This window comes from Homalodisca vitripennis, chromosome 4, assembly GCF_021130785.1.
Source record: "Homalodisca vitripennis isolate AUS2020 chromosome 4, UT_GWSS_2.1, whole genome shotgun sequence".
NCBI classification, from domain to species: Eukaryota; Metazoa; Arthropoda; class Insecta; order Hemiptera; family Cicadellidae; genus Homalodisca; species Homalodisca vitripennis.
This window is the reverse complement of record NC_060210.1, coordinates 186,883,643-186,908,110: the sequence shown is the minus strand read 5'-3', so window position 1 is coordinate 186,908,110 and position 24,468 is coordinate 186,883,643. Positions and strand designations below refer to the sequence as shown.

Here is a 24,468-nt window from a genome sequence, read left to right as displayed (position 1 = left end):
TAGAAATGTTTACATCAGTAGGAACATTGAAAAGGTAACCAACACAAATATATATGTAAGGTATTAGATTATTATCTAACATTAACACACAAATTGGGTTAGATCATTATCAGAAGTGTTTCAAAATGTAATAGGCCTAACTGTCAGTATTGTCAATAGAAACATAAACACTGACTATCAGGCTACAGTTAGCCCCTAACCCCCTCCCCCTAAGTTTAAAGCCGTGTAGATACATAGTAAGCTACAACATGGATTTGGAATAGATAAGTCTATAGCAAAGATAACTAACTGGCTTGAAATATATCCTAATAATTGGCATTAACCAAAATATTAAAAACAGAATTTATGACACTGTAAGGTTATCTAAATAAATCAGTTTGTAAACAAAAATAAAATCACATTAAATGTGAAATCTTACATTTTAAACTAAGATGGGGAAGTCTTAGTAGGCTATCTTTAAATTTTAGATAAGAAAAATATATGATTATTTTAATTGAACCCAAATATATATTGCTAAAAAAAGTAAAATTTGAACAAGTCTTACGTTCTAAACTGACGATGACGTCTTAGAGTCTCTTTTGATAAAGAAAATATTTAGCACTATTTCAATTTATTACTATTTACCATTAGACATAACCTCAGTCATACGTTTGTCAGTGCAGTCTACTAGTACAGTAATGATGGGCGAGTCAACGCCCGATTGCCAGTGCCCAAGGCCCAGTTGTATGAGTCAGTTTTCTGTTATCTCGTCTATCACAGTATCAAGATTGTTTACTAGAATTAAATCCCATTTAAACTGGTTGCCGAAACAGGCTTGCAATAAAATACAAGCAAAAAGCTCTATTGTACTTTTTTACAGTCAATGGTATACTAAATAAAATAATATCACTAACCATTTAATATTAGAGTAGAGGGATAAAAAGATCATGTAGGTTTAAACAAACTAATTATTATCTCATTTACATTTTTTATAGTTTTGAAACACAAAATAATTATGTAATTGCAATGATAATGATTGAAAGTTGTGTAAATAAAATTAGATGGGCGGCCTAAGTTTCCGTTCCACAAAGAGCTAATTCTAAATTCATCGAGTCTATTTTGTTTGACTAAAAACTATATAAATTGATCAATTGGTTTGTGACCAAATTAGCTACAAATAGTCAGTTTTCAGTCCATTTTCATTCATGACCATACAATATAGTGTCATAAAATAAGCACAAGAAAATTCTATTGATGAACATATCGCCACCAACAGTCCAATAACAGATTTAAAGTCCCCCCATGTTTTTGCCAGGCGCGAAAAATCTTTCACTGATGATCTATGCTCTAGACTTGATGGTAAGTAAAACGGACAACTCGTACAAGTGTCTTAATCAAGACAGAATTAAACTTTTTCCATCATCTCCTGAGGCTTACCGAAAAATAGTCAAAGGACTCACAGACTTGAACGTCAGTTTCCATACTTACCAGTTAAAGCAAGAACGTGAAAATAGGGTTGGGCTGAAGAACATATATAACATACGAGGTATGGCTATTAAATGACGGGACTGATATTGTAAACAAATTTATTTTCATTTTAAACATAATTACTTATTATCACCTTCAATATACACCCCTTCTCTATCCCTGCAACGCTCCATGCGAATTTTCCATTGTTGGAAACAATGCTGAAAGTCATCTTCTGTCAACTCTTTCAGGAGTCTTGCCGCTTTTTCTTGAACAGCTTCTACGGATTCAAATCTCGTACCTTTCAATGCAGATTTCACCTTAGGGAAAAGATAAAAGTCGCATGGTGCTAGGTCTGGCGAGTAAGGTGGATGTTCTAACACTGGGATGCTGTACTTGGTCAGGAACCGCTTGACAGATAACGCGGAATGAGCTGGCGCATTGTCTTGGAACAAATCCATGATTTGTCCTTCCACATTTCGGGTCGTTTTTTTCTTACTCTTTCACGTAGTTTATTAAGTACCTCAAGATAGTAATGTTGATTAATTGTTTGACCTTCAGGAACCCAGTGAAGGTACACAATCCCACGAATGTCGAAAAAAACAATCATCATTGCTTTAAATTTTGACTTGCTCATTCTTGCTTTTTTGGCTCTCGGTGAAGTTGGGGTCTTCCAATGCATGGATTGGCGCTTCGTTTCCGGATCATAAGTAAAAAACCACGATTCATCACATGTTATTATTCTTTCCAATAAATTTGGGTCATTTTCAATGGCATTCAAAGTGTTAGTACCTACAAACATTTTTACGAGCTGCTTGTTGATCAATCGTAAGAATTTTTGGTACCATTTTTGCACACACTTTACGCATGTTCAAATTGTCATGTAAAATTTGCCGTACACATTCTTTATCAATGCCTACAGATTCAGCAACTGCACGAATGCTTAATCGTCGGTCAGACCGAATCAAATTAGCAACTTTTTCGACATTGTCTTCCGTTTTTTATGTTGAAGGACGACCTGGCCGCGAATCATCTTCCACGTCTTGTCGACATTCTTGAAAACGCTTAAACCATTCAAAAACACGAGTCCGCGATAAAAATTCACTGACATACACTTCTTTTAGTAAATTATAGGTTTCGGTAGCAGTTTTTCCAACGTTTAACGTGAAATTTAATAACAATTCGTTGCTCTATTATCACGCTAACCATTTTTCCGGCAAAACAAAATAACAACACTTACATAAATGAAGGTTATGACACAACGATGTTGTTTACAGAAACGAGACTAACTGCATTCTGAAGAGGAAGTCTCAAACTACACAGCTGTTGGTCATTGTTGGTTGGCGCATGCGCACTCGTTCCACTGCAGCGTCAGTCCCGTTATTTAATAGCCATACCTCGTATATTACTCTATTTCTTTTGAATACTTAAAAATGGCGATCACAGAAAACGGCCACACTGTAAGATCAATGTGAGAAACTAATGTCTCTGTGTTTTTATTGATATGGAGTTTTGCGATCGTAATGAGAAAATATTTCAAATTCAGTATTTGATAAACGCAAAAGTTTTATTTGAACTACGTAATAAAAAGAAGGAAGTTATTAAATGTAAACGTTGCCAATGTTTTGTGTATACTAAATCATACTGTCAAAATACATTTCATTGTGTTAAATCAGGATCATGATACAAAAGTTTGCAATAAACCTTCAACAGTACCGTACCCACTTCTTGTGTTTTGTGCTCTGGTGAGCATCTGGCTAACTACAAAAGTTGTCCCATGTACAGAGAAATGCAACACAAACCATTCTTAAAAAAGACATTTTAAATTATAAAGGATCATTCTGGACGAAACAACGCAACTAATGTTAATCAAAACCAGTCCTCTCAAAATAGTACGTATAATCATTGAAGGAGTAACCTTCGCTCAAGTTATACAGAATAATCACAGAAATCTCAGTTTTCCTTCAAGGCAACAAGAAGCTAATGGACACATAGATTAATCTGAAGGTTTGTCCAACATAATTCAAAAATCTTTTTAACGAATCAGAAATATTTTGTCTAAACATGCAGAACAGATTAGTACATTACTTAATCTGTTGCCTACTATTGTTTCTCGTCTAAAATGAAGATTCTTCTCAAAATTGCTTTATGGAATGCCAACGGGTTGACTTCGGGAAATAAATTTATTGCAAAAGGTATTTATAACGCGAAACACCAAGAATGGGCTTCTCGATTGACCACTCCTAGAGGACGACAACTATTAAAGGTTATAAATGATAATCATTGCAACCATCTTTCTTCGTGGGAACCTACATACTGGGCAACTAATAAGAGGAAATTCCAAATTTGTTAGATTTTTTGTTACAAGAAGTATTAATCAAAGGTACACATATACCAAAACCTGCCTTGATCTGTTTTCTGATTATTCACTGATAAAACTTAATTTAAGCACAGAAGTGGTTTAAAAAAAGTGAATGTTATGTAAAAAATTTACGAACTGGTTCAATTTCGTAATTGGTTAAATGAAATATTCCTATTCTGTTGAAAAGTATTGAGGATTTAGAAAATGGTACGGACTATTTTATTTGTTTACTGCAATGTTCTCCCAAAGTGGCTTCACCCTTATACCGTTCATCAAAGGGTAACAAAATAGATTATTGTGTGAATTAATGTGAACAAGCAGAATTGATTTGTAAATATGATTTATTTAGGTCAAAGCTACAGGTACACTTACATATACGATTGTTACCATTAATTAGTATGGAATATGTCACCGTTTTACTTTTATCATGACTTCCTAGACTGCTCTTGACATGGAATATACAAGCTTTTTGTAATTGTTTCTAATTGCTTCATGTCTAAGCTACACCTGAATTACTGCTTCCATCAGTTTTGTTTTGTCGTTCAGGCCATTTTTTGCAGTCTAGCCTTACATGTTTCCCACATATTCTCAACAGGATTAGGGTCAGGTGAATTCCAAGTCAAATCCTGAAGGCTAATATTATTACGCTCGAAGTATTTCGTCATAGTCTTTGATATGTGGTACGGAGCTGAGTCTTGTTGAAAAATTGCAGCTCCTTCGGTCCGGACTTTGTGAAGCTTAATAGCTAAGCGTTGCCCCAGCAATGCTTTATACTATTCACTGTTTCAGTGTTCACAGTGGCTCCTAGAACATTTTCTTAATGAGTTGTTTATTTTTTTGTTAAAATGGCTAGCATAGAGTGAATCATTGATTGCTTGTCGAACGAATTTAGATCGCTGGCCCTGCACAAGGAAGTGTGTCTCATCAGAAAATAACACCTTTCTCTAACCTTCTGCGCTCCAGTGAGCGTATTTTGGCCAAATTAAATGTCGATTTTTCATCATAGGAGTTGTCAAAAGTTGTTACCTCTGCGGTCTCACGGCTCTTTTCTCTCCTTCTAAGAGTCGTTTACGTATCATAGAGTCGTGAATTTTTACTCCTGCCTTTTCTAAATCTTGCTAGAGGTCATATATGTTTTTCTGGGATGAAGTTTGCTATCTCAGAAAGAAAGGGTTCATCTCGAGGAGTATAGTCTTCCGTTTTCTTCTACCCACTGCACTTCAAATCTACTTGATAATTCTAAAGATGCGTACAGACTCCACCGATCTGCTAGTCTGGAATTAACTTTTAGGTTGTAGATATAATTAACATATGACTAAATTTAAATTTTTAATGTGTTGTTTCTGCTTATAATATTTACTTATAGTTCTTCTAAAATGTAGCAGATTGTAAATGAACAAAATTGTTGTTAAAAAAGCTTATTTGTACTTTAACGTTAAGAATGTAGATAATTATTAACCGTCTCAACCTATTCATACCAGCTGATACGTTGACGTTAAGAATGAAACACAATCGGACAACGAAAAACAAGGTACCTTGACGGTTGACTTGGCCTCCTATCGGTGTCACGGCCGAGGAGAGGAGGAAGTGATCATGGCCTGGTCATTACATTATACATCAGGGCACTCCTCGACCACCGTGCGGCACTTTTATCTGTTAGCGAATCATGTTAGCGAAAGGTGGGTGAATAAACTATACAATACAACCCATATAGCTCTGATTCATATTTTATTCCATCTAATGTAGCTGGTATTGTCTCAGAAAATACATCACAAATACCCGAACTAACAGAGAAAGCTATAGCCATAAACCCGCCAAGAAAATGCGCACTTAAATGATAGGAAGCGAGGAATGTTTACTGTGAAAAGATGTTATTGGAATTTAAATGAGCTAATGAGATATAGAAGTACACAGTATTTAATTTATTTAAAATCGAGACTGACGCAAGTTCACCTTTAAAGACAGAATCATCAATTTCATATTGGGTATTTTTGTCTCTTTTACAGGCCATATTGGTATTGGAAGTTCGTTTTCAAGTTCACGTGTCACAGTCCAACCAGCATCAAATAGAACCACAGCTATTGTATTTATCATCAAAAATATTACTTCGCTCTTCTCATCTGTATTCTCGTTGGGAAGATCTTGATTTGAATGTTAATAGGCTATATAATCCCTAGCTGGGAAGAAATCAAATAGATCCATCTCAACGCTAAGGTAATTAAATCGGACTCTTTATACCTTCAAATCTCTTATCGGACCAGGAGAGGATGTCAGTCAGGATGAAAGTCAAGGCAAAGTGAAAAATTTTTTAGACCTCATGTTTACTTCAGGTTCCTTGAACGATTTAATTAAAGATTCACTGAAGAATAGCTAAAGGTAGCTGAAGCTGTTAATGCACTGCTCTATTTAGTTATGGAAAGTTGAAAGTCTTCCTTGAACATTATGATGGGATACTGAGAGTAGACTTCACATAACTTGAAACATAAATAACAGTAGCTAATAACTTACTGTAATCTAGATCATTGGAGTGCCAATATTTGTCATGTCAGGAAATAGAAACGTCATTGCTTTAAGAGTAAAAGTCAAAGAATTGAGGGAAATAGCTAAATAAAATACATTTTCTCACTTATTCCAAGCAATCAAACTAGCCGTCTCCAGTCCCATGAGCTCAATCTCGTGCGAGAGAAATTTCTTTGCTATGAGGAGGATCAAAACTGGTTGAGAACTTCAATTCTGCAAGAGAGACTCTCCAACTTATCGTTGTTATACACAGAGAAGGAAATACTGAGAGATTCAAATTCAAGATATTGTAGAAAGGTTCACCATAAAGATAAAAACATCGTTATTGACGTAGACTCTTTTATTTATTTTTTTACTATTACTATTTAACACGAAGTTCACTAAAATAGCAAAATATTATTTAAATGTAAAAGTTTTGTTAAATAACTAATTTGTATTTTGTTAAATACGTATTTGTTTTTGGGTACTAATTTTTGTCTTCTCTTTCCACTTTTAAAATTAAATGTAATCCCACATAATTGATAAAATGTTTGGTAATTTTTTAAAAGGTGTACCGGTATAACGTATTTGACAAATCTAAGAAAATCAGTTAGGGAAATTTAAGATTTCGGTCTTAAAACATAAATCCCATACAATTCAAACTTTTGAATAATATAATGATCGGAAAATTAATTACAATAATGATTTTCAGATGCTTAGTTATAAAAGTTTAATTCTATACCCAGGCTTGATAATACATCCATACTAAATTAGCTACCGCAGAAATCTGTCTAGAGCCGTCTATGCTCTAGCACTTACTTAGTTCATCTATAGCTGCCTCATAACCCTGCTTAAACTCAACAAAAATATCGTAAGCAAAAGTTAAGTAATTGATCTGTGGGTTCTCATATTTAAAAACCAATATCTATTTTAGGGACAAAATCTTAAATGCTGCTCATAACGAGAAAAACGAAATTATGATCACTGATCACGCTGCGTTAAACAACTAGGCATACGATAAATCAAATCTCCCCTAGCCAAAGAACATTATATGTCCAATGACCTCTGCATCGTCAACGATACTAAGAACCGATTTTATGACCGTTATCAGTGAAATTATTCGCACCAAACGTCTTATCGTTATAATGATGAGCTTGCAATTGGTCGTCTGAGCTTGGATATGTGTGCACTCCCATTTCAGTCCGGAAGCACCCTTGTCATCTGCTTAATATATGCTGTAAATATTGTAATTTTAATTGAACGTTTCAAAACTAGAAACGATGAGAGCGTGTAGTTTAAAACTCTGCCGATCAGTTACAAGCCATCTTATTATCAATATTATCACTGGCAACGCTATAAAATTGAATCTTAGAACTAGCTAACCATTTAGAATAGTGGTGAAACTGTTTCAGGATTAAGTAGCCATACAGAAAAACTTTTTGGGCATATGAAGATCTTCGATTACATCTCACATGCCACTTTTAACACTATTAGACTGGGTTCATATAAACGTTTGTCACACACTCTTACACTCATATGACACTTCCAACTCCCAAAAACGCTGCTAGGGTGAGGTGACATGCACGGTCAAACGCCATCTAACGAAGCAACGTGATGTACTCCGTGATTTCGATCACGTTTCTCATACATAAGACTGTGATATTCTCAGGGCAGTCGTCATCGTCATCTCAAATTTTGAAGGAACGAAGGTGATGAGTAAATGTCCACAATATATACTGAATCAGCATTGCGTTACAATAACAGTAACAAGAATAGGATCTGACGAGAGAGGGATCATGTTAATAAGAATCCCACACAGTCACCGGGTCCTATATGAAGAAGGACAAACCACATGGTAGAGGTACTATCAAATTTTCTTGGATAATGTTCTGTGGTTGGTGTATAAACCGTGATGTTCCACTAACGACAAATAATTTCCAAGAGGAGTTTCCTTATTTCGGGTAACGCAATCCAGTGGCTCTCTTGAAAATATATCTACTTCTTTTCCTTATGACTTTTTGATTTTAGCATTACCTCAACGTCCTATTTGAAAGGTTAGTAAGAGAATAACGACCTTTGACAAGATTGAAACCCATTCAAGGAAACGAGTTGTGGTATTTATTATTATTAATAGTAATCTGTTACATGTAAAATTAAATTACAAATTCCTTAGTGATTTAAATGTAGAAATGGTATTAAAATAATCTCAGCAGTAAATTATGTTACAAACGAACTGTAACAAAATGTTCGAGATAGTTATATTTTACGAGATATTTGATCGGTTAAGTACAGGGTTAAGATCTTATAAGCCTATCTAAACCCACGTAAGCCGCTTTACCTACACTATCTTTATTACTGTGCTGGGGATCTATTTATTTCTCAGAGTTGAGCTGCAGTCAGCGTACATTATTTGTTTTATCAGTCAGTTTCTACGGCTGACTATCCTATAAACTATTAAGTGTCAAAAGCTATTTGTTTTGTTTGAAAGTAATAATTATAAATTATCTTTAAAACGGGTTTTAAGACCAATGGTGCCAGTTTTTCGCCTTTTTGTACTGATGGTGTCCTTGTTGGTTCTGGTCGCTGTCTTGGTTTACGTTACCACAACCGCCCTTGTATCAGCTGATCGTAGCAGTGTTTCCAACCCTATAGGCCCAAGAGCTACACCAACTCTACAGTTTCTTGTTGTAGTGAGTATATTGTTTTTGTCTAGAAAGAACTGTACGAACCGAGAAAAATATAAGAAGTTGATGATTATTACCCAAAATAGAAAAATTCATCGGCATTTGTTGGAGTAACTACTTCTTTTGGAGGGTTATTGATGTATGTTGATCACTTGTTTTTCACAAGTTAAGTTTAGGTAATCAAATTTTGTTTAATAAATATTTTAAAACTGTTTTTAAGTCATTTGATATAATATAGACATTTGAATTTTTTATGGATATCCCTGTTACACTCCTGAGGTATGTAAAATGTTGTAAGTTATAGGATTGTTATATTTATATTCCCAAGATTTATATTCACAGCACGTTATAAGAAGTAATCACTTCAGTCGGTCAGTCCCACGACTGCATTTCCATTTTTTATGGTTTTGAACATTTATTACTCATAATAAAAAGAGCCTATTTCATCATTAGTGTAGAAGAGTTTATATTTTACAAACCATCCACAATTTACTATTTCTGTTGAGGTATTTTTTTACGTATACATGGTATATTCAATACATTGCACCTATCTTGAAGATGTCCTCTACATATCAATTAGAAAAATGTATATTGCTGTTTATGTACAATTAACTATTACACTATTCCTCCTCCGTAGACTAATGGTTATAGTTACGGCTCTCTAACTGAGAGATCACGGGTTCAAATTCCGGGGAGGGCCAATAATGTATAGACACGAAACAGTGTGTGTACTTTGAAAAATAAACCAGTGTCCATCGAAGCCGACATAGCTGAAGCTGAGGCTTAAAAGAGAAGAAGAAGAAAAATACTATTACAGTAAAGTAAAATTCTTATTATATTTTCAGCTGTCTCGTCATGGCAACAGAGGTCCTTTGTTTACTTATCCAAGCTGTCCTTACCCAAGCTACGACGCCAATGCTTGGCCATACGGTTATGAACAACTGACAAAGGTAAATAAGTCAATTCATGCTTTAATTTAGTTGAACCGTAGGAAACTTTAATCCAGTTCATAAGTTTACCTTATTAATCTATGAGAGATTTCCCTCTACCGAATGCAAACATCATAAAACTCTACCCAACTCAATTTAGGCTCACCTCTGTTTTCCCCTACCAAATGATTGAAGGGGAGAAAGTAAAATTCTATGATGGGGCACAATCTTTCTAAGAAGGACTAGGCAATTAAGTCTACGCACTAACGTTGGCTCTAAACTGAAAGGGATGGAACAATCCCAAGTGAAGTGTAGACTACGTCGTGTTGCGATTTTTCACAAGAGAGCTACGTTGTCAAATAACTAATTGATTACAAATAATTTTATTTTCTCGTTGTTTATTTTTCACCAGGAACTTTCAAATTACAGTAGAGTCCCGCCGATCCGAACCCCGCCAATCCGAAAATCCGCCTGATCCGAACACGGCTAGGAGAAAATATAAAATTGCTAAAAAGGCAGGAAAATAAATTAAAACCAGTTATTATAGTAAAACGTAAGTTTTATTTCTCAAAGCATTTACTTACTGACATATAGAAACTGAAATTACATTTGAAAACGTTAGATGATACATACATTGTACGGAATTTATACTGTTAATAAATGAAACATAGTACTGTACTGTACTGTATTTATAATGTACAAACCCCTACGCAAGGCTTAGCAAATAATTTGTACTTTAACTTGGACACAATAAGGGATAAAAACGTGAAACAAAACACTGCAAAACCCAACACTTTCTTAAGACCTATAGTCAGTGATCTTCTTTTGACGCAACACACTAAAACGACTGGACGATGCAATGTTTCGCCAACGCCGAATGAACATTACGTCATTGGGAGTAGCAGCGGCATGTTGCTCGACGTAGCGTAGAGCGAGGTCAAAGGCACTTGCAGCTGCGCTGTGTGGAACAATATCGGTAGTTTGGGCGTCTCCCTCATCCTCACTGCTACATGAGTCATCAGCTGGGACTCCTTGCACCTGTGCCACGATGTCTTCGTCTGTGTACTCCTCGAAGCCTTTGTCATCTACAGCCGTCCACTCATCAACACACTCCTTCTCTACATTTTCGCATCCCGGTAATTTTTTTTACAAGAGGAAGAAGTTCGCATTCATTTACCGGTGGAACAACCTCTTCAACAAACTGCAGATCAGGCCAAAGATTTTTTCCAAGATTTCTGCAGAGCTCCTACGCTTGTGTTCTCCCAAGCCTCTGCCACCCAGAAAATTACATCTTTGATCGTGATTTTCTTAAGCTTTTGGAGAATTGTGAGGTCTTCATTTTCCTCAAGCAGGCTTCGGAGCAGCTTTTTCCGATAATTTTGCTTCAACGCTTGTAGAACTCCTTGGTCCATTGGTTGTATGATCGAAGTAACGTTCGGTGGTAGAAAAATGGCTTTTATATCACCAATAACCAGCTCTAAGTCATCCGGATGGGACGGAGCGTTATCTATGAGTAACAACGCTCTATCAGGCAGTCCATTTTCTTCATTGTAGGCTCTCACGTTGGGCACAAATTGTTTCTCAAACCATTCTTGAAACAAAAGCACGATCCATCCAAGCTTTCTTTTGGAAGCGTTGCTGCATGCTAATACGGTTAGTCGTTGCTTATCCATTTTAAATCCTGGAGCGGACTTTTCTTCTCTTGAAGCTAGGCTCTTTGTTGGCAACGCTTTGAAATTTAGCCCCGTTTCATCAGCGTATGTACACTTGCTGGGGTGAGTAGGAGGATGTAATTTCTTTGAACTCCTGAAGATACTCTGCGGCTGCGTTGCTGTCTGCAGACATCTTTTCGCCAGTTACAGTCAGTTTGCCTGATACCGTGCCTTTTTTTCCACCGATCTAAAAAACCGCAACTAGCCGAAAATGACGGATCGCCTCCCATAAGGATGTTTAGTAGAAGCGCCTTTTCTTTAATAAGAGGGCCGGTAATGGAAATGCCTTTTTGTCTCTCTTGAGAAAACCACAAGTAAAGTGCTTCATCGAGTTTTGTCATACGATGACACAGTAGTAGTTTGACGTTTTTCTAGAGTGTTTTCACTTGTAACAACAGAGCAAAAATTGTTCGATTTTTGCCCGCTTCTTTTTCCAGTCACTGATCGTCGCTTTAACCGACACCAAATTCAATTGAAAGTTGAGTAGGACTTTCACCATTGTCTAGTCTTTTGAGAACTTCGAGTTTTTCTTTTAACGTACACGAGTTGTGTTTACGTTTACTACCCATAATGATATCGGATATACGCACAGAGCAGAGCAAGAACAAACAAAACTGCAAACCACAAACTACAGAATACACAGTAAGAGCACGTGCTGCGCGTATGGAAGATTGCACTAAACTGTCGTCTCGCCACTCGTCCACCGGGGTGGGTGGTGGAGGGGATAGGGGTGAGGTAGTGGCAGTCCAATAGTTTTTGCGCGCCACACTGTTTCAGGTCACCGACCAACTCGCCCCGCCCACCACAGACAGGTGGCTTCTACTAGATTCATTTACGCACAAACAATGGCACTCAGTTTCGACCACGCGATGTTACCGTACAAAGACAGGAAGCTGTAATATTATTATTACGTTTAATACGTACTTACTATTGTTTATTGCATTTGATTATTGTATGCATTTAATTGTTTTTAAAACCACGTAAATTGCACTTGAAAGTTGATAAATGGTAACTATTTAACAAAAATCCGCCTAGTCCGAATTTCCGTCAATCCGAACAAGTTCGGTCCCAATTAGTTCGGATTGGCGGTACTCTACTGTACTTATATGCAATTTCACTTATGCTGAAGCTTACGTTTGCTTCAAAGTACAATTTTACGAGTATATCAACTAACACATAAATGACTTAAATTCAAAGTTGCCCAAATTCGTTACCTTCATTTTATTAACATAATTATGTTTTTATCCAGCTTTATCTATGCTGAAATAAAAATTTTCCAATATACCAAAGATTTAAAAATGCATAAATGGCTGCTAACCGTAAATAGAAAACAATGAATTTTCAAAGTTAATCTTTTTTTTAGGTTAGAATACTCCCTTTCAGTGCTGAAGTCTATTGATATTTTAAGAAACACCCTATACAATTAATTGTAAGTTAAACGTATAATGTGTCATGCCAAGTAATTCTTTTCAGAGAGAAAATTGATTCTCAAACTAAGTAGGTATACAACCTTACAATAAATTAGTGGTGACGGTCAAATTTCAATGCGACAATGAATTTTTGTTAAACAGCAAAATTCTTGCTGGGATAGCATTTTATTTTTATGATCTATTTTTTTTTAATTTTGTCAAATCCTATAGTTCGTTGGATTGGATACATTTCTGTCTGTCAGTCTGTTCATCCGCACAGTATTTAAATTTAAAAATTTTGCTTGGACCTTCATATTTTCTAAGTGAAGCCGGGTTTGATGGCGGTGCAAGGTACTCTCTGAGGTTTGGCTGAGTGTTAGAAAATAAATACTTTCACATTGGACTTATAGGTAACCACGATGGTAACTTGAACATAGCAGAATAAATAAATTTGGAAAGAAGCTGAGTTCATTCATATGAGATTTTAACATGTGACATAATTATGTATGTGTCTTATTCACATGTAGCTTATATATGCAGTACTAGCAGTTACACGTGGATTCACAATTTTATATATTCAAGGATGTGCCTAGTGAAAGCAATTATGATGTAATATGATTGAGCCCTATGAATATTTTTCTAACATAAGTATACGTATATCCCCGGTAATGAAATTATATGCACACAAGTTTAAAATGACTTCAGTCAAAAAGGATATATATTCCGTCGCTTTTTTTCTATTTCTGGTATTTTATTTTTCCTTAAGCTACAAAAAAATGCCATACACAATGTCCAGGGAGCTAACCAGTTTCAAGTACCGTATGTACAAACATTCACCGGTTTGTTCATTAATGTGGGTTTTATAATAGTATTTAAATAGTATTTCGAATGCATTCGATGGTTTAAACTCATCACTGGTTTTATATATAGTAAGAATTAGATAGGAACTTTGTCTTTGCAATATGCATTACACTAATGATCTATGTAATGTATGTAAGATTTAAATGTAAATACATATTTCTGCCTCTTTGGTGAATTTCAACTGAAAGTTCCTACAACTGTTTGTGTTAATTAACTTAAAATTGCATTTTGTAAATATTATAATTATTTACCTGAATTCTCAAAAATATACAATTCCGCACTATACAAACATTTCTATACTTTCTATGATTAAAATGTTGATGTATCAAACCTAGGTATATGCCCTAGTTCATAAAGAACACACCTGTTAAAACGTATCAAAATTCGTCGAGTAGTTTAGAAACTATCAATGCCTACTATGAAACAGACCATCACAAAAAGTTACTTTACTTTATACTGTGTATTGATATTAAAAAAATGCAGTAAAATTCAATTTTAGGAGTGCGAAAAAACTTGATTACAAAGCATTCTTTCGTTGTAGTGCCTTCCCTTAATCAGAGGAAATTTTGTACTTAAGCAGTGCTATGAAATCTAGCTAAATATTTTTGAGAATCCTGTTCACGTACATAGATACTCGAATATTTGAACCTCTTTATAGTGAGAGGCTTCGCAACTAAGAGGCAAAAATTTAGTAATAGGATGTTATAGTTTTCCGGAGGAAGAGCCTCCATTTTCTTGGTATTGGGAAAAGAGTGTTTTTGTCTAGTGTAAGGTACATAACACAGAATTTTCATGTGTTTGATTCACTGATGAAGCAGCATGTCAATGCATATTATATCACAACATCGGCTTAACTCTAACGGATGTTTTACTATTGAGAGCTTTTACTATAAAAGAAGCATACACAAACAAGCATCAATTGTAAAGTTTTTATTAAAATTATTTTTCAAGTTAAAATTTGATACATACGTGTAAAACTCATACATTTGAAAACATTTCCAAAGAAGCTCATAAAATATTTAAAATAACTAGTTATATTGGCTACTGAAATGATACATGAAGTTGACGTTAAAGGTCCTTTGCAATTTACTCGTAGCCTTTATATAAAGTAAATTCTAATAAGATAAAGTATATATTCTTGACCAAAACACCATTTGGTGACCAACTTAAGTAACACCAATGCAGCCAATGCTGTTTTACGTCATAAAAAACAGCAAAAACAATGACTAAAATATCACAAATAGTTTTGGTGGTATACCATCATTTCACATTTCTGGTTTACTGTATATAGTTATGGGTAATGAACTCAAAAAAGCATTACTTATAGATAACGCTGTCCTTCAAAATATTATCTTTTATAGAAAGGACGAATACAATTGTATCAGCTAGGAGCCAAGATCCGCTCTTTGTACAATGGATTCCTGAATGAGATCTACTATCAGGAGGACTTCAGGGCTTCCAGCACCATCAAGGACCGGACTCTGATGAGCGCCGCTGAGTTCCTTGCTGGTCTCTTCCCGCCCAAAGGTTTCCAAGTGTGGGACAAGGATCTGCTCTGGCAACCGCTGCCGATATTCCCCAACTATCTCGACCATACGACGGTACCGTAGGCTATGTTAAATAGTTTAAAATATGAAACAAATCACCGATAAAACTTCCGATAAAACATAAATTAAAGACTGGAAAAGCTAACGGTACTAAGTACCAAAACACAAACTTTTCAGGAGTTTAGTCACACTAATTCTTTAAATCGGAAAGTATATTTTTCAGATATTCTGTATGAAATCCTTGGTTAATTATGCAACCGGTTACAAAGTTGTGAAAAGCTATCTTATATCACAGCTTAGCAATAGAATTACGAAGTATGTCATATTTCAGAAAGACCTGAGTCCAAAACCAGTAACAGCAACCGACCTAAGTTCTATGAGGCATTTTCCTTAATAAACAACTTAATTACTGGGGTGGTTCAGTAAAAAGAGCTTTTAGGTCGGTTAGCACTGCTAGACTCCTTGGACTTACACCAAGCGCAATCTGTTGGAGACTGTAGAAACTATATTAAACCGTTATTGCACATAGGTCTCTTAGTACAGTACTGGCCCTTGGACATAGAATATTTAGCAGCACAAAAATTAAAATTGTAAAAGTGGCATTTAATAGCCTACCTTTAGATTTTTCTTCAACTAAAAATACTTTATATTTTTTCACTATTCGCCAGATTTAACCATCAAGTTTTTTCTCAAAGTTTACTTACTAGATAGGTTTATTTTGTTAGCTCTTTATACAAAAGAAAATCGTCCATCAAGTGTGTTAATACATTATGTTTAACTAATATTTAAGAGATGTTTTCTTTCTATTATAGAGACAGGATTATCTGTTTCGGTTCTCTCTAACTATGTATCTGTTACAGGTAGTGCCTCCTCCATCGTCAAACTCAGTTTGTCCACGATTTCATGAAGCCCAGAATCAGTCTCTTGAACAGTTTGTGAAAGATTATGGATTTAAAATGATGGATATATTGGAAGGTATACAACCATATACTGGATTAGGTAAAGTAACGACTCAATCTGTACTAATGCAGATGATTATCGTCTGGGAGTCTCTTGCCAGCATGGTACGTGGACCCATTACATTACCGGTAGTTATTACTGACACAATATCATTCGTTATGTTTTCTCTAGAATTTTAATTTGATATCACTATAAATACAATACAAAATAAATCTCGTTTGGCTTTAATTCAGGTAATCCTGAACTATAATTATCCTTAATGTCCTCTTTCCTATTTTGTTTAAACCGTACTGTAGTTCTTGCTTGGTTAAATTGAATGTTGGTTTTTCATTATACAATACAGTACTGTTTTATACATTTTCAATACATGAAATAGACGTTTTAGCTGAGTTATAGTACCTGCATACTCAACCTTGACAAGATTACATTAAAAAAAACCCCGCTCAAAATTTCTAATTTTAACATGTGATACAGTTAAAATTTAAAGCAATGTCTAAATTCTCTATGCTTACCCAAGCCACATTTCCTACATTGAGGGTTTAATAGGATGATATTAGCATTATTACCTTGTAAATTAGTATTATTTTGCAGATTACTCACGTTTATTTTCATTTTAAACAGTTCTGTTTATAACAGTGTTTCCATGACTTATTGTTGGAGTAAAATATCTTAAACCTGATCTAGGGTAGGGTACGATAAGCGGACCCGGTTTTTTATATCGAAGAATATAGTCATCGATACCTAATGTTCGCATCTCAAATCCTATTAGACTATCAATCGATATAAAAGTACCTAATAGTCCTCAATAACAATCGTATGTTTTAAATTAAAATATGAATTTAATATTTACAGTTATCGAACAAATTATTATAACCAAAATTAGGAAAACTGAAGACGACCACATTTACTCCTCTCACAGTTACAGTTGTTTCTTTCCCACAAATTGCACATAATGGGTTTTTCGGTACGAGTCCAACATGTTGAAGTCACGAAAAAGCTACGTCGTGTAGTTTTCTAAAATTGACTGCCATTTTTAATAATCAGAATTAATTATGTAAAATTGAAATACTATCCTACGTGTATTATTTTAGAGTGTTTACAGCTGTTGATATAGATTATTTAAGTTATTAGTTCAAAACAATTAATCAGTATCGATTGATTATATCGATGGTTATGATTAAGTAATATCTTTTGCCAATTTCGATATAAAAAACCGGGTCCGCTTATCGTACCCTACCCCTGATATCTATGTCAAATCATAGAGTAAATTCATTTGTGACTGGGTTATTATTAACCAATGCTTGTTGTAAACCTTCATCTCGCCACTCCACGCATAATGCTTTAAGAATTATAAAATTAACAAAAGCATTGAAAAGAAAAATGTTGTATTTGTGAACTCAAACTGATAATGCTAGCAATAAACACAAACATAATACTGTTGGTTTATGTTACAATCATTAAAATATTTGTTTCATTAATATTTATATCAATAATTAGCCTTTGACTAAATAATGATGTAACTAGGCAGTACAAACAATTACTAATGTTTTCATTTTCGAGCATAGTATTTTAATTACAACAAATATTCAAGAGATTACTATGCATTAATAACGTTTAAACTAGTATAAAACTGTATTTTACAACTTATTGAACAATTAATTTGTTCTTTACAACGTGTTATTATATTCCAAGACGGTACGAAATATTACTAATCATGATTGTTTGATATATTTGCTTGTTGGTATCCAGGATTTCGAAGAACTAGCCATGCCCACATGGTCAAGACAAGTGTACCCGGAACCTTTAACAACTGTTATGGGCCAATTATACGCTGCCTACACCATAGACTCACCTGTCACCACAAGACTGCTACAAGGTGATGCTGTCCTCTCACACTTGATTTATTTTGTGTTTGATATTTACATGGATAAAGTTAAGTGACGAATTAAACAAGTTGTAAAGAATCTAAAGGTAGGTTTTATTAGAAACATAAGTAAACTATAAACATTCAGCTTTAGTATGCAACAGGTAGTTTGAGGTAAATAATGTCTATCTTGTGAGGAATGGGTAATCGAATTAGATCACCTGTGCATAGTGGTGAATTTTTCTCCTTTGTATGGTTTGGTTATTCATGTTTATCAGGAGTTTATTCATCGTCAGGGCTTCTGGAATCACTGACTGTAACTTGATTTTCACATGACTTAGGTTCTGGTGCTGGAACTAGATCTCTGCAAGATTGACACTGCTTCCTCCCACCCACTTTGAGAATTTGACGTGTCCATAGCCACGGTTTGCTTGAATGAGTTCAATTTCTTCCACATTTGCTAGATCAGTTGCATTTCTAAATAAGGCCATGATCGGTTAGGGGAAGCCTTGTCGAGACTGAATTTTCATAGTGAGATCCCATGTGATGCTTTAACACCAATTATTTGTTTGAAGTTTGTTTTTGACTATGTAAGGATTGTGAAGGAAACAGGGGCTTTCCGGAAATTTGCCATTGTTTAGTGATACAAAAGGAAGAGATCAGATTGCAGATCTCGAAACGTAGTGTTACTGATTTTTGTATCACTGAACAATGGCAAATTTCCGGAAAGCCCCTGTTTCTTTAACATCAACTCACGTGGAGTGGTATTCGTAGAAGGGATTTAATCGAGTGGAAGAATTCACACAGAACTGATTTCACGTATGGTTTTCAATTCTTGGCTCTTCAGGGCAAGTGTGATGGTTTTCCAAATTATACCATTATACTTTTCAACTTGGCCATTGCCTAAGTTAACAACCTACAAATTGAAGTTATTTTATAAAGATCGTTGGTGGAAGCAACATAAGTAATGTTACATTAAGACCAGTTGTATTGCTTTATATTTAAAGATAGAAAAGATTTCTTTCGAATTACTTTTACTTACTTACTTTGTTAAAAATTGCTTTTAATTCAATTACTTCATTCCAGTTGTTTTGACTATTTTAGAAGTCCCGAAGCAACATTTTTAGCCAGTAAGGAACACAAATATTGAAAATTTGGATTATTCGTTATTTTCTTTAAAATATTTACCCGTGTAATTTATTCTAGCAGGGCAATGATACTAAAAGTAAAATTTGTTTAAAACTGCAATACCGGGTACGCAATTTTTTAATTATCCGGGTTATAGCTTTTTTTAAACCTCTTGATATTGAAATCCCTCATCCCCGAAAACTTAGTCTGGCTAAAATACTGGTTAAAAATGCTCTCTCGAACAGAACTAAATGGGAGTCTCTTTGTTTTAAAATTACGTGGTAGCATTACGATGAGTACGAGTCACATACTATTGTAACATCTGTAACTACTGTAACATAGGTCCAATAATTTAAATTATACTTCCTATTGATCTGTTATCGATTGAAATGATATTAAAGGATTAAAGTCTATCTTCAACAAAATAGTTACCTATTAATCGAAGTTATTGCGCTATAGTTTATAGCAAACTTTCTCAACATTTGAAGCTGATTTATTTGTGGCATATTGAATTTTTATTGCATTAAATCTTTTCTACATTCAAATACATTTCTTGGGAGATATACATCCCGGTTAGGCCACTGTAACGTTTTGGTAAGACAGTCAAAGGCTATGCTATTTTGTTGTGAGTAAAGAAACATCGTATTCATAAATATTATTTTAAATTACAGGACAGTTATTTCAAGAAGTGGTCAGTTTGATGGAGGCCAAAATAAATGGTTCTCTGACTCCTGACAGACGGATGTACTACTACTCCGGCCATGACTACACCCTTCTAGGAGTGCAAGGCATTCTGGGCTTGAACTCGTCCGATGCGAGAGTCATCAAGCCCGGATCTGCTTTGGTTCTTGAGCTGCATCAAAACAACCAGACTGGAATCTTTTATTTTCAAGTATGTCATCTGATCTGTCACTATAATGTACTACGTTTGTTCTAGATAGAGTTATGTCCTACAGCTAACCGATGTAATAACTCAAACTCGTGCAATGTTTTAAAATAATGGATTTCTGGACATTTCTGATCGGAACAAACTTTAACGTCGATTAAAAGAACGTAGTGCTAGAGAAATTATAGTAAACTTGCTTAAGAATGTGCCAGTTAAACACGGAACTGCATTGTGGCTAACCAATTATTTTTATTTCCGAATAAAGAATAATTTAATCAAATCAACACTTTCTGTAACGTGTTACTATATGTAAACACGGCCAGACGGGCGTAGAAGAATCCAGAAGGCATATACAGGATAAGGGGTTTAAAATAACTCCTCTTAATATTATAATAATAAAAATAAATATAAATCTACATCCTTCAGGTCATAAGAGAAAGTGTATTTTATTTTAAGCGTTTATTGACACACTCCTGCTTCCCAAAATACAGTGGTAAGAGGAAACGAAATGTTTTAATGAAAAAAAGTTATGACTAGGATGAGTTGATAGGTCTGAATAGATTTTATAACAACCACTTAACCACTTAGTTTACGTATTTATGGTCATAGAATATTTTTAATTTCATGATAAAAGATTAATACAATTTTTATCTTTTTAAGTTGGTTTTTAATATTATCATTAGTTTCCTGACGAGATACATCAAGACAAAATATTCAGTGATTAGAGATACATATGCAAACCATACAACAAACAGTATGCTAATAAATCATAATCAATCAATTATTACATTTATTTGTACATGTAACGAAGGTCTATGTTTAAAATCATGCATCGTTATAAATTTAAGAATAAGCTTGAAACAGGTCACCTGAAATAGCACATAAAATGATGATTCCAATCACCTGAACTGTTTTCATAACTTGATAACACAACATTCGCGTGAATACTGGATAAGGCTATGAAAAGACAACAATTTGTTTTGGCTATCAGCTGTTATTCAGATAACAGGAAACTGAGCTATGTGTTAGACTAAAAATAACCTAATTAAACTTGGCTCTTGGAGTCATGAACTTCTGATATTTGCAATCTCTTTAGATTTAAGAAATGATTCTTTGAGAACAACGCAGATACATATCATATATAATACTTGCATAACCGTTTCAACATCAAAAGCAAATCAAGACCAAGTGTTACGAAATAGTCTTTGCTAAGGTTTGTCACAGTGGGTATATCCTCGACGAAGATATAGTTAACCCTTTTGTCCGTAAAACGCCTTTATATAACTTCCACCAAAAAGTACTCGTGATGGATGTCCTGAAACTATGCCAGGGGCGCTCCTGTCTGCACCCCTCAACTCTCTGCTATTCATTTGTCGTAATCGTACCTTGACAAAATCCTGATAAAATGAGAGACAGCCTATGGAGTGATATGCCCCATCATCAAGCTCGATCCTGAATGTGTGGAAACTAAGTTTCACGCAATTATGTCAAATCTGTAGCTCAATCACTCTTTACATATCTACTGAGAGAAAATATTCGCTAAATATCGAGAAAATCACACTAAGGGACTCATGTCATCTTCCAACTTGGTCTTGCCTATCTAGAAATGAATTGTCATGCAAAATTTAAAATATAATAAAAGAAGATTCATGCAGAGTTGAAGTCTGTACATCAATTTACTCTCGAGACATTTTCCTGGGTGACTCCTCGAATTCTAGGTTAATCAATAATTATTTTTAAATATTAATTTATTTAAATTAATTTTAAATATACGAGTTTTTGATATGTTCCTTTTGATAAGATCCACCACTGGAATAAATGTAACTCTGGAGACTAGATAATTCTTGCATAGAGCCGACATATAATACTGTGAGGCATTAAAGATTCATTATCGAACTTCTGTGACGTCACTTAGGAACTAGAGCAGCCCGTACCAAAATAGTCCGATTACATTTTAGGCAGTTTCGCCATGTCGCTGCTGACCACTTGATGTCTTCGCTATGGTCATATAATGTCTGTGTCATTGATATGTTGTCTGAGAAAAAGATGAATGAAATCTATATTTTTTACGGAAACAAACGTTTATTTATTGCAATAGATATTGAGATGGATCAGTAATTTTTATAATCGTAAAATTGACAACAGTGTTGGGCGTGTCGTGGTAAAGAGGGTGCTCTTGTTCCTAAACTACCTGCTAGTGTTCCCAACTGACGTAATTCCAGTTAAAAAAGGAAAACCAAGAAGGGAGCCAAGAATGAAAGTTGCTTTCCGTCATAAAGACTACTTTAAATTAGAACATAACTTAATGTATCTGATATTTTTCAGGCTCTATATATAGACGGGGGCTCCGAAGATTTGGAACCATCATACTTCAACATAACAGGTTGTAACTTTCCTTGTGACTTTAACCTTTTGAAGAATATAACAGAAAAATATTATAACATAACAGATTACACTGCAGAATGCCATTACAACAACACATCCTTATTTTGAATAAACAAAATGTATAAAATGTGTTTTTATTTATTTAATTCCCTTTAACAAACGGATAACAAAGCCGTGACACATGTCTCAGTAGTGACATATTTTACGACTTAAAATGTAAGGTTCTATTATTTTCTAACAACACTTTTTACAAACACGACAAATCTTTTATCTGATTCCTTAACAAAATTCTAAATAACTTTGAAATCTAGTGTGAAATTCCCTTATTTCTTAGTTATATCTTCAGATTTTATATGCCGTTCGAATGAGGTTGAACCTAATTATGTTACACCTTTCTAAAGCTTTCAGAGCAATGGATTGATAGTCGATTTTCCCTAATAAACTCATTAATTCTAGGAAAAATCTCACTTTTTCGAAATTTTTCCATGAATCACAAGAGGAGCACAGGATGACTCGTTATTTCAGACGACTTCGACTTCAGTATTTTTTATATGAACAATGTGATCTAAGAAGTGATCAGTATTTTATTTAAAAAGAAAAAGCAAGTAATTTGTAATGAATGTAATTTTCTATCAGTTACTGCACTGTATATTAGAATTATTGATCTACACTGTTACCTAGATTCATCATTGGAAATAATGCAGACAATTTAGCTAATCTTCTGTCGTTCATGAATAATGGTTCGTGACAGTATTTCTTGGATTCAGATGAAACTGTTTTCACTAAAATATGAAACATGTATAGTATTTACAGAATATTACAAATATTTTATATATAAAGTGATGGCTGCAAAAACCTTGATTCTCTATGAAAATAAAAAGCTCAATAGATGGCATGGCCGATTATTCTGCAAAATTATCTAAAGTCAATTTTAAATCCAAACAATATTCCATTTTGGTTGTTTTTGTTTTTAATATAAGAATAGATGGAAACATTCTTATTTCCAGAGCCTTCATGTGTGATCTCTTGAGCGGACCGCAAGTTTTTTAGCTGGCTCTTTTTGAATTCAGCTCCCTTTAATAAATGAATGTGTCTATGAAATTCAGTTTTCAGTTTTAAATTTTAAATGGTTTAAACGCTGCTTTAAAAATTAAAATCGAAATTGAAAACTGATACAAACCTCTCGGTGTTACATTAACCTGTCACAAATCATTTGTAGTCGATGTGCTGAATTTAACAAGGTAACTGCTGCTTTATTTTGTACTATTCTTAGACTAATGCTATGGGAGTTTTTGTAATATTGGATACTATTGGATACATTGGATTCTGCTGAGGCCTATAGAAAATAGTACAAAAATTAGAGAGAAATATTTTGCATTTTTTGCACAATTTGGTGATATAGGCATAATTTATAGTTATGCACGAATTTTGTCGTCTCCAGAAATACTATTTATTTCAAGTTAGAATTTCTTTAGAAACCTCCTTCAAAGCATTTAAACATTTTTATGGCTGCTACGTATTTAACCTATACTTGCACGCCATTAAAAACCCGCACTAGTAGGGATCATGTACTAATCAAAATCTATACTATATTGCACTATTCGTCCCAATAACGCACTAGATATTTGAATTATGATTTTTAATTCAAAAATTGAATAGATATTGGAGAAACGAAATTCTATAGGCTAAATATTTCACAGAGCGTAAAAGTTTATTTTGCCATTTTGAGTAGGATATAAATGTTTTCGCTCGTCTTCCGAAACAAGTGTATGAAATCATATAGTGGTCTAGTCATT

General features: G+C 34.4%; 2 protein-coding genes across 8 annotated transcripts in view; one reads left to right on the top strand and one right to left on the bottom strand.

Moving 5' to 3' along the window:
• Positions 1-24,468, bottom strand: part of LOC124360785 (aminopeptidase N-like) — an 88,784-nt gene that overhangs the window by 48,213 nt on the left and 16,103 nt on the right. For 3 of the 7 annotated variants that reach the window (XM_046814674.1, XM_046814681.1, XM_046814684.1), the window contains exon 1: positions 21,157-21,244. The exons of 1 other annotated variant lie outside the window; for it this stretch is intronic. In XM_046814674.1, coding sequence (XP_046670630.1) covers positions 21,157-21,223 — 67 coding nt within the window. In that variant the 5' untranslated portion in view covers positions 21,224-21,244. Of the gene's footprint in view, positions 1-544; positions 757-21,156; positions 21,245-24,468 lie in introns of those variants that run through there. 3 more of the 7 variants (XM_046814678.1, XM_046814677.1, XM_046814676.1) reach the window with 2 other exon arrangements.
• Positions 8,692-22,799, top strand: LOC124360789 (prostatic acid phosphatase-like). The gene is made up of 7 exons (XM_046814689.1): positions 8,692-8,997; positions 9,837-9,941; positions 15,264-15,503; positions 16,310-16,513; positions 18,159-18,285; positions 20,073-20,293; positions 22,613-22,799. Exons 1-7 carry the CDS (start codon positions 8,836-8,838, stop codon positions 22,778-22,780), a joined length of 1,227 nt encoding a protein of 408 aa, XP_046670645.1. The 5' UTR covers positions 8,692-8,835; the 3' UTR covers positions 22,781-22,799.

Coding starts and splice junctions, on each gene's coding strand:
- LOC124360789 (XM_046814689.1), top strand. CDS start 8,836: ATGGTGCCAGTTTTTCGCCTTTTTGTACTGATGGTGTCCTTGTTGGTT. Junction 15,504..16,309: donor ACTATCTCGACCATACGACG/GTACCGTAGGCT, acceptor TATCTGTTACAG/GTAGTGCCTCCTCCATCGTC. Junction 16,514..18,158: donor GGGAGTCTCTTGCCAGCATG/GTACGTGGACCC, acceptor GTTGGTATCCAG/GATTTCGAAGAACTAGCCAT.